Source organism: Olea europaea, chromosome 3 (assembly GCF_002742605.1).
Source record: "Olea europaea var. sylvestris chromosome 3, O_europaea_v1, whole genome shotgun sequence".
Classification (NCBI taxonomy): Eukaryota; Viridiplantae; Streptophyta; class Magnoliopsida; order Lamiales; family Oleaceae; genus Olea; species Olea europaea.
Window position 1 is genome coordinate 19,953,205 of NC_036239.1, and position 10,591 is coordinate 19,963,795.

The window sequence follows — 10,591 nt, forward strand, 5'->3', positions numbered from 1 at the left end:
GATTTAACTTAAAAAGTTGATAAAAAAAATTAAGTCAAAATCAAAAATAATTTTAGTCATATATTTCATAAGATCCACAACTTTATCGACTGTCAAAACAGCAATTTTTTCCCCAATAAGTAATTTTTCTTACTTTGGCTGTCCAGCAAAGAATAACGTCTAAATATACTTAAAAACAAAAAAATTACTTCAAAGTAAATCTGAATAACTATAATACCAATAAAGGTCTTTCCAATAACAATATTACGACCAGAAATTGTCCAAAGGTCCTTTAGAGCCATAAATTTAGTCGAATGTCTGTCGATTTTTTCCTTTTTTTTTGTTCTTTGGATACAAAAACGTTGATAAAGCAGTGTCTTTCAACTTATGGAAATGTGCGCATAGTTTCTCCATCATTACTGGATGAAAACATTTTAAATAGTAGAATAAAATACTGGGAGAACCCAATTTATAAGCTTAGAATGGCAGAATGTAGTCTCGTTTCAGGTATCCAAGGCCGTCATTTTACAGACGGGACACAGATTCTTCAGCATCAACCACTGTTTAATGCACTTGGTGTGGAACTCGTGCTTGCAATCCAATATCCCGATATCATCTCCAGCAATGTAATCCTCCTGATCAAATTGAGGAGACCCAAAAATTTAAAATTCTCTCTTGTATCAGCCAAACAGACAGATGAATATGGAACAAGCACGAAAAGTCAATCAAGGAAGAAAAAGAAACACAACGGGGAAATGGGGTGACTGTGAAGAAGAGGACATATTGTAGAAGAAGGCCCCCCTTCTGATAACGGTATATTGGTAGAACAAGATTTTACTGATGCTGTCCAATCATCTCGACCAAACATGCCAGTAAAATTTAAAGAAAGCAGGCCGTTTAGACAAGAAATTTAAAGGTGGGCACAAAGAGCGCTTTCAAATATGTTTCAGGCATTTGTGTGATATAATCAATGAAGAAAAAATGGGTAAAAACATTAGAGATGTTTACCTGACATATACAGCACGGCTCGAAATTTGACGAGAATCCGAACGGTTCATACTTCCGGTGTTCCATTGAACCCAAAATCTTTTCCTCACTCAATCCCGTGCTTACATTCCCTATTTGTTCTTCCAAAGCCAATAGTTCCTGAAACACAAACCATAATGTTTATGAATGACAATTTCTTAAAGTTGTTCTCCCATTTAATAGACATCATGAAAGAAAATTCCAATCACAAAATGGACTGAAGTACCTCGTAAGACATATTGTCAACATCGAGCCTCATATCTCTATGCCTGTCATGCATCTCAGCAAATCCATTTATAAAAGGGTCAATTAGCATATAATCCTGAGAAGAAAGTATGACACATCAGTATCATCAGTTCCGCCAAATATAAATCAGTAGTAATAATAAAAAAAACCTAAAAGAATGTTTGGCTAAGCTTAAAATGTTTGCTTAGTAAACAAGAAATTTTTGGTGGTAAAGTTGAAAATAAGTTACTTTTAGGAAGGTCAAAAGTTACTTTCAAGATTAATAACTTATGTTATTTAAAAGTAAAAAAATATAACATGTCCAAACATATTCGGAAGCGCAAGCTTCTCTCGATTGTGAGTGCCTGTGCATTTCTAACACATTTGAAACATGTCTTGCCCATACAAGCAATTCAATTTGCATTTGCAAATATACTTCATCTTGCTGCAGAGTAACTCCGAATATATTAGTAATAAAATATTAACTAATCATTACAGAAATCCAAAGCAAACCTCTGCTCGTAAGTGGACACCCCTCCGCATCGCATGCAAGAAATGGCGTACCTGTTAAACCATAGCCAGTCTAGTCAAAATGGTACCTTCTTCACTGCACAAAATTTTTTACTTTTCTTTCAACAAGAATAAAAGTTTCCGTATACCGAATCCACCCTTTAGCATTCATGTACGACAGCATCCTAAAAAATAAAATAAATAGAAGAAGAAGAAGATATATCCAAAGAAGTTTAACAAAGTACAGAAATCAAAAGCAATCCACAGATATAAAGCTGAATATGAGTATAAAGTAACAGCTCTTATTTTTTCAGTAAATGTAATTTGAAGTGGGAACTTGGATTATGACCATCTTTGGCTAAGTTTAAAAAGACGTAAAGTTACTTTTATGCTTCGTTTTTGCCCAACATAGTTTAAAAGTTACTAACAAAACTTACTTTTTTGAAAAAGTAAAATAAAGAAAAGTAACTTTTGGGAGCAAACATGCTCTCCAGCTAGGACGGCGTGAAACTTGTACTACAGAAAGTGAAAGTGTGATAAACTTAATAATTCGTGTAACTCTGAGTCTTCTAAATACAAAAGAAGCTTTAAAATTTTACTAAGCAAAATCACTTGTGGAATATAAAAGCAGTTCCCAAACAATAAAAATCAAGTTCTTTCCACACCAACCGAAGTTCAATTAAGATCTAAACTCATTTTCAATCACAAATTCTTATAATAAAATATTTTGCACATAAACTTAAAACTTTCCCTACTTTATACTACACATTCTCCCAAAAAAAAAAAAAAAGAAAGAAAGAAAGAAAAAATTCACTATTCCAAAACTTATTTTCCCCCAAAAAACTCTTTTTAGTGGGCATCAAACTGGGGCTTCATTTCAACACTTATTAAAAAGATTTAGCCCCCGTTTAGCAATTTTTCATTCCAAAAAATTACTTTTTTTACCGATATTTCACCATTACAGCCGTCATTTTTGACTTCTTCACTCACAAGTGGAACTCAATTTTTTTCTCTAATGGTAAAAAAATCAATTCTTATAATAATTACAAAACAGGCCCTTAATTTTAGTAAGATAGGTTATTTCACGCACATGCCCATAAACATGCACTCATTGAAAACGATACAAAAGGTTCTCCACATTTAAGGCTTTTATTATTTGAATTTCTGGAAGTCCCAGAACTACACCACAAAAAATGATACTATCCGTAAAATGATGTGGTCCCAAATTAACTTATATTAAGCCTCTATTACCATTTCATTAACTCCAAAATATCACAAGTCCTTATAGTCAAGGCTTACTCATTTTACAAATAAAGGAAGTACCTAAACTTAACATAATCAAGTGATTATAATGATAAAGCAGTCAATCCCTTCTTCAATTTGTAGGAAACTTTCTAAAAGCTCTAACAATAGATGCATGCAACAACAAACTTACAAATTAAGATGCGTAAATATTCTAAAAATTAATAATATGCATTATTTCAGGATGTCAACAATTTCAGTTTCAGCTCGGAGTAAAACAGGTATGTGATGTGGGATGTGGCATATAATAACTGATTCTCATGCCCCAGATAATGCACATAAATCTGGAATGACAAAAACACGCCTCGGAGAACACCAGCCAATAAGCCACAATGAGAACCATTAAACACGAGAAATGGCTACTTTTCTCTCTGGTCTAAAATGATATTACCAACCCACACTTCCCCTTGCCTGGATCTTTAAACAGCCAAAAGGAGTAAAGGAAGAAAACAAACTTGGTTCAAGTAGCCAATATCCATGATCCTTCAAAAGGAACTCTTGCCCGTAATTACAGTCATCGAATGACAAAAGTTCACAAAGACAATCCAGCCTAGGGTTCAGTTTATTAGGCTCTTTAAGTTGTAAACCCTCTCCTGATTTACCACATGATAGGCTAAGCTTAAAAGTGAGCTAAACTTGCTTTAGGAAACTTTATTTTCAAATGTGTCACGATTGAATAAAAGAAGTTACTTATTTTAACAATAAGGTAGGGGTTTCTTTTAAAAAGAAGTAATTTCCAACTTAGACCAACAAAAAATTTATTTTAAACCTTTATAAGTAAATTTTAAGCTGATCCAAACATTTACTTCAGCTTTTAAATCGGGATAGGCAGGTTTTCTAAATCCATAATACGATATGTTGAGTTGAATAACAAAAGGGACCAGTGTGACATCATTTGCTTAAAAAAGCAAGAGTATCATAAGTCGAAGGCTAGAATACATGGCCATATGTGGATGAGAATAGTGCCCTTTTCTAGGAAGAGATGTGATAGGGGTGCAATTATTAATTTGGAGAATGGGTTGGGAATCATTTTGTGTAATTTTTACAATCAGTATAAATCAAGGATGTGTTGTGTACAACATACTTAAGCACAATTAGGTCAGATCTTTAGCATTTGATCATGAAAATAATGACGGAACACCATTAGAACATATTTATGATAAGCATTAAACTACTTGTACACACGAAGTGTACATCTTGATTGACACTCCCTATGTGTCAAAAATCAGTTGATTGAAAAAGGCGTTGTCAAGATCAATGTGCCAAAATCTGCCATCTCACATGGGTGTAAACCAATTTGTCAACCTTCATGTACATGTAGCATGATCCCTTATGATAATTGTACAGAGGAAGCAAAAAGAACTAATTAACATACAACCTCAACATATCAAGCGTTTAGAGAAAAGGTAAATAGGCAGGCAAACAAGTAGTTTGAAAAAAATAATATTTGAAAGTTGGAACTCATTTAAAATGGCATCCTGAGAGGTGTGAAAAGGAATAAAAGAATGAGAACAATGTATATAATGATGCATATAACTCCTAAATGGAGCCAAGCACATCAAGGTACCATGACAAATGTGAATAATCTAGGATGCACCTACACCATCTTGATCAGCAAGTCAGTGTCCTACACAACACCGTGTTGGACGCTGACACGTGCTGGATATGTCAGGAAGTGTGTCGACGATTGAACTTGTTGCTAGGGTGGGGCAAAACTCACTAACCAAATCAAATCAAGTGGTTCTTCTTAAGTTTAATACCCGAACGAGTATCTAAATTGAAAACCGACAGGCTTAGTTCGATTCTTGGTTCTAGATCAAGAACCAAATCTATCTAATTTTTTTAATTTATTTATTTTAAATAAGCCAAATTATTTTATTTTTTCTAAATAAATTTGCTAATTAGTTAATTTAGCTCAAACCCAAATTAGTTATTCTACCGTTCTAAAGAAATCGAATTAAAACTTGACTCCTCTCTTAATTATTCTAAGCTCACTATTCCTTTACTGTGATTTTAACAATCAAATCTATAAAAAACTCAGTAAAGAGAGACACAAAAGAGACATAAGATTGGACTACATTATTTTGTAAGAGCTAAGATTGAACATGACATTAGTTGAATTAATGTAGTTTTGTAAATATTAAAAAAATTAATTATAGTACAAAATCGAATCGAACCGAACCGAACCCGAACAGTTCCATAGTTAAATTTGAACCCAACAGTTTCACTTACTAAATACTTGAAAATTTTGAGTCTGTTTCGGTTTTGACGAGAACCGAATTCAACCGGACCATACTCACCCCTATTTGTTGCCAACATATGGGGACATACAAACCTGCACCATCCCGATCAGCAAGTCAGTGTCCTCCACAACACAGACATTTGTTGGACACTGACATGTGTCGGATATGTCTAGTGTGACGAAATCATTTATTGGTTTTATTTAATTGGACATGTTGCCGACATTTTGAGACATACATTTCCAACACGTAGGGATGACAAAAAGGCTCAAGGGATCAGGCCGAGCCACTAAAAACCTCGAGCAAGTGTGACGAAATTATTTATTAGTTTGATTTAATTGGACATGTTGCCGACATTTTGAGACAAACATTTCCAACACGTAGGGATGACAAAAAGGCTCAAGGACTTGGGCCGAGCCACAAAAAACCTCGAGCCGGCTCGGCTCGAGGTTCGGTCAAACCGAGCCTAGGCTCGGGCCAAGCCCCATCTTGGGGTGCCGGGCCAAGCTTTCCTGGCCCGTATGGCTTGCGGGCTGGCTCGAAAAAAAAAAGGCAAAAGGCAAAAGGCAGCAATCAGAGGAAAAAATAAAGAAAAAAGGGGGAAAAACGAGCCGGCTCGGCTCTGCCCGTTTTGGCTTGGTAAGGCCCGCCTCGATTTTTTAGCCGAGCTTTTGTTCGGCTCGCCTCGGGCTAAAAAAAGACCGTCTTCAAAAAGCTCGAGCCGAGCCCAAGCCTTGATTTTCGGCTCGCGAGTTGCCATCCTTACCAACACAACAAGGATCCATTGTCGAAACATTGTCGACACACCAACATTAAAAAAATAAAAGAAAAGAAAAGAAAAAACAGAAAAACTTTAACGGTATAAGAAATAAAAAATGAAAAAATATAAAAAAAATAATATTACTTTCAATAGTGTGTCAGTGCTTCCTAGGGAAAATACTAGAAAGACCTTCAAAATTTCTTCTACAGAAAATTCAAAGAATATTTCAAATATTTAAATACCCACAAACTATAAATTATAAGTTTTATGAAGAGATGATCTTTATTGAGTATTAATATAACAATTTCAACCAAAAACGTCAGTTAAGGATTTATTATACTAGGCATTTTTGTTATTGTAATGATGCTAATTGACAATGTCAATGCTTGATTTAACATCTACACTTTGTGATAGCAAGATAACTACTTCAGGTTTTTAAACAATGTAGTTTCTTGGGCTTTTTTTGATAGGAGAAATATATAATTAGATTTAGTACTTTCCCCTAAAATAAACAAGCATAACACTCACACAGATTTAGTACTTTCCCCTAAAATAAACAAGCATAACACACACACACGCACAAAATATATACTTCATGAACATTAATATCCAAAATGTAATTGTCATATGAAGGTAGACAAACTCATACCAGTCTTTGTCTCCCATCAGTATCAGCAGCTAAAGCACGCCAACCACTGATGTCACCACCCTGAACTGCCATCAAGAATGCTGACCTTTGATCTGATTGGTTGCGGGTCTGGTTACTAGTTCTGACCTCATCTGAGGTAGAAGAGGCTGAAGGCATGGCCGAGAAATGACTTCTTCGAATTCCAGAATCAGACTCAACAAACGGGAAGGGAGCCGGGAAGGAAAATTCTGATGACGTTTGCTGGCTTTGCGTTGCTGGATTCTGATGAGGTGTCCACCCAGGGGGAATACTTCGCACACTAGAACTGGAGCCAGCCCGAGAAGCAGGAGAACTATTTCTCAAAGATCCAGAAGTTCCAGGAACAAAACTCCAATCAATTTGTCCCTGCAACATATTTCTCGTCTCTGGAGAAGAAATAAACAAGGGATACTCAGCATTATTTCTGAGAGGGTTTCTAAAATTAGCATCTTCATTCACTGCAGAACTTCTTTCTCCAGTGAGCATTAAAGAGCCAGATGAGCTGCCACTTCGTGCATTGGGAGATCCATTCCAAGGAAATGGGAGCGTACTTCTCGCCTCAGAGATATGCATCGCATGAGATTGGTTGACCGGATTGCTTAGATTTATTGGAAAAGAAAATGGTGCTCTCAACTCTGAAGAATCAATATTCGAGAGAGGTCTCGAGGGCTGCTGTGCTGCATAAACACCAGAATGTCTTGCATCAGAGTTTATGGGCATATCAAATGACATAGACTGGTGTCCAAGATTCGATCTCACACCGAAGTTTCTAGCAGGGCTTTCTCTAATTCCTGGAACACTTAGAGAGGGATGAATTCCAGATGCTACTCTATCCAAGCCAACCCCGCTCATCGGATTTAGTTGTTCAGAATGACTACCCCTCATTAAGTTGCCAGTTTCTGACGATATACTTAAACCTCCAGGTGCAACATAACGTAAAGGAACAGAGTGCTGCATCATGTTTTCAATTGGTTGACTGGAGCTGGAACTTCCACCTGGGTAAAATTGTCGAGAAGTACCTTCAAGAGCCTTTCTCTTGCAGGATAAACCCCAAGTATCCAAGGATGGACCTGGTGTGTCGTCATTTTCCAATAAAGTACCAGAAATACCAGAAGAAGTTCCTCTACTATTGGAAGAAGTGTAAAAACCAGGAATCTGCCTTGAATCTGATTGACCAGACTTGTAAAAAGTTTGCGATTGATCTGATCTTATACCTCTCTGATCATCATTCTCGCCAGCGTATCCATAATTCATATTTACATTAAGTGAACCAGAATTTGGCATACTCAGGTATCTGTCAGTTGCCTGGTTGCCACCATAACCAGCAGTATTGACATTAGACGGTTCAAAAGACCAATCTTCTGTTCTTGCATCTGTACCAGAGCAAGCATTGAAAGAGGATGACCAACGGTGTCTCATTCTTGAAACATCGCTGTGGACTTCGTTTTGCAGATTATTCGCTGAGGAACTGGATTCACCTGCATTCCAGCCACTGACACTCCGGGCATGACTGTTAATGGTATTTATACAACTATTATTTCCCTCACTGGGGGAAAGCATGTAATTTGGTAGTCGATTCTCAACTGGATATAGCATGTCATCCCAAGCAGCTGAATGATCCACAGAGTCATTATTAGAGAAAGACCCTTGGTTCAGATCAATTGTTTCAGGAAAGGAATCCAGGATACTCCTTTCCCCTTGCATCCGGGACATAGCTGCATAGTTGAGAATAAATTCACATCAGAAGGTGCAAATTAGTTCTGGGGTAGATCTGAAGAAAAAAAGAGACTTGATAGAGCCACTCTTTCAATAACTGTAGTTGTAAATCAGTTTAGATATTCAGAAGAGTCATAGAAGTTCAAATACATAAATATTTTTCTCCAGAAATAAGAATTAAGACATCTTAATCACTCGTTGCTTTTAGCATTCCTACACAAGCTAATTTCCACATTAATTTCATCTATCAAACAAGTTTAAATGAAAAGGATATCTCATCTAGCTCGTTATTTTGGCTTCAGAATCTGAAATTAACATTAAAGAATGCAACTTCATGAGCTATGACTCCTTGAAGCAAGTAAACAGAGAACCTCGTTTTATCATTATTCTGTAGTATCTCTAATTCACTACATCTTTTAACTAATTCATCAAAATATTACAAAAAATACCAATTACTATGATGTATCCAACGGGCTCCACAACCAGATTATCACTAACTAATTCACATCTCCTGCTACTTCAGATTCAGTTCACAGACGTGTAAAATGATATGGTAGTCCCCTATATAGGGTCAAAAAAAAAAAAAAATTGAAGAGAGAACTTGGCAAAAAGTGCCATTGCAATTTGTGTCGGAACTAAACTAAATATATAGAAGTTTTTTGACATTTTCCAAATCGTATAATGGAGACAAAAAGTTGAAAGATCGCAACCAAATTTTTTATAAAGTACGAATTAAGTGCACATAAAAATGGAAAATGAACATTAGTATATAGAAAGAAGATAAAGATGAAAATTTGTGAAAATAACCTAAGCTCACTCCTTTGACCGACGAATTCATCATAAAATAACACAAACAAAAAGTCAAAAATTAGCTATTATGGAACTCAAGATACGGATTACCTATTCTACAAATTTAATTAGAAAATGAAAATTTATGTATCCAACCTCAAATCGCGAAATAAAAAAAACCACAAAAAAAATAAAAAAAAATCATGTAATTTTAGCAAAAACGAAAAAAAAAAATGAAACTGATCATCAAGAAAAATAAGCAACAAATAAGAAAGGCAGAGAGAAAAACCAGAGTAAGAGAAGAGGGTAGATCAAAGGAGCGATCTTGTTGTCGTTTTTTCTTGATTTTTATTTTTTTATGTGGTTTGAGATTTTAATGGAGCGGTTGGTAAAGAATAAGAGGCGTTTCTTCCCAGCTATTCGATTGCCCTTTCTTCATATATACTATTTCTTTATACAAGAAATGCCCTCGAGAAGAGAAGCAAAGGGGCGCACGCTATGGAAATATTATAGATGAAAAATGTGAAGATGAGGGAGTTGGGTGGAGTGGAGTGGGGCGAGGGGGGCGAGTGGTGTGTCTGGTGGACAGATGATACCATTTCTTTCAAAGGATTGTTTGGCTAAACCGAAGGAACGATTAACGAACCAAGATTGTTTGGGTAAGTGAAAAGGTACATGTATGTTTAGCTTTGTTTGAACTTTTCTTTTTTTAAATTATATTTTTCTCTAAACTCATTTTAAGACATATTCTCTCAATAAAATTGTTTTATAATAATTTAAAATTTCTCTACATTTTAATTACACATTCTTCAATTTACAAAATTTATCTATAATATATTAAATATCATATCAAACTAAAATCATTTTTTTGACGATTATAACCCCACTACAATTTAATTATTCAATAATACTTACTTTTCGTTTTTTAATATATATTTAATTTACTAACTGTAATAAATAATACAAAATTCTTATTCATACATGTATTCCCTATAATCAATTCTCAATTAATTAACATTCATATTCATTTAATTAGTATTTCACATTCAAATTTATGTTCCTATTATTAATTCTCAATTAATTAATATTCATATTCATCTAATTAATATCAATTAGAACTTTACATTCTTATGCAGTTCATTTTTCATGTCCTTGTATGTGAATTAACATCCATTTTCACTTAATTGAAAATTAAATCATATTCATTTAGTAAAAATGATTTAACTTTCATTGTCACGTATATATTCTTTACTAGTAATTCTAAATTAATTGATATTCACGTTAATTCATGTATCAAAATTGGCCATTTACTTTCATTTATGCATTTAGTCAAAATTCTAATATTCACATTTAAGTGCATTTTGCTATTGTCTTGCA

The 10,591-nt window shown here is 34.8% G+C and overlaps 1 protein-coding gene across 2 annotated transcripts; it reads right to left on the reverse strand.

Moving 5' to 3' along the window:
• Positions 1-205: 205 nt before the first annotated feature.
• Positions 206-9,837, reverse strand: LOC111389134 (E3 ubiquitin-protein ligase MBR2-like). Of its 2 annotated transcripts, XM_023014007.1 has the most exons (6): positions 9,504-9,824; positions 6,692-8,424; positions 1,744-1,794; positions 1,232-1,327; positions 988-1,125; positions 206-614 (listed from the first exon to the last, which is right to left on the reverse strand). In XM_023014007.1, the coding sequence occupies exons 2-6, from the start codon at positions 8,420-8,422 to the stop codon at positions 483-485; spliced, it is 2,148 nt and encodes a 715-aa protein (XP_022869775.1). In that variant the 5' UTR covers positions 8,423-8,424; positions 9,504-9,824; the 3' UTR covers positions 206-482. The 2 variants fall into 2 exon arrangements, with proteins under 2 accessions (XP_022869775.1, XP_022869786.1); XM_023014018.1 differs by lacking the exons at positions 206-614; positions 988-1,125; positions 1,232-1,327; positions 1,744-1,794 and adding an exon at positions 1,801-1,925 and having other exon boundaries at positions 9,504-9,837.
• Between the last annotated feature and the right edge of the window lie 754 nt (positions 9,838-10,591).

What these genes read in the sequence shown, in the direction of transcription:
- LOC111389134 (XM_023014007.1), bottom strand. Translation starts at nt 8,422, where the DNA reads ATGTCCCGGATGCAAGGGGAAAGGAGTATCCTGGATTCCTTTCCTGAA. An exon ending in GTGTCCACTTACGAGCAGAG is followed by an intron (nt 1,328 to 1,743) that starts GTTTGCTTTGGA and finishes CTTTCTTCTCAG; the next exon opens with GATTATATGCTAATTGACCC. An exon ending in TTGACAATATGTCTTACGAG is followed by an intron (nt 1,126 to 1,231) that starts GTACTTCAGTCC and finishes TTTGTGTTTCAG; the next exon opens with GAACTATTGGCTTTGGAAGA.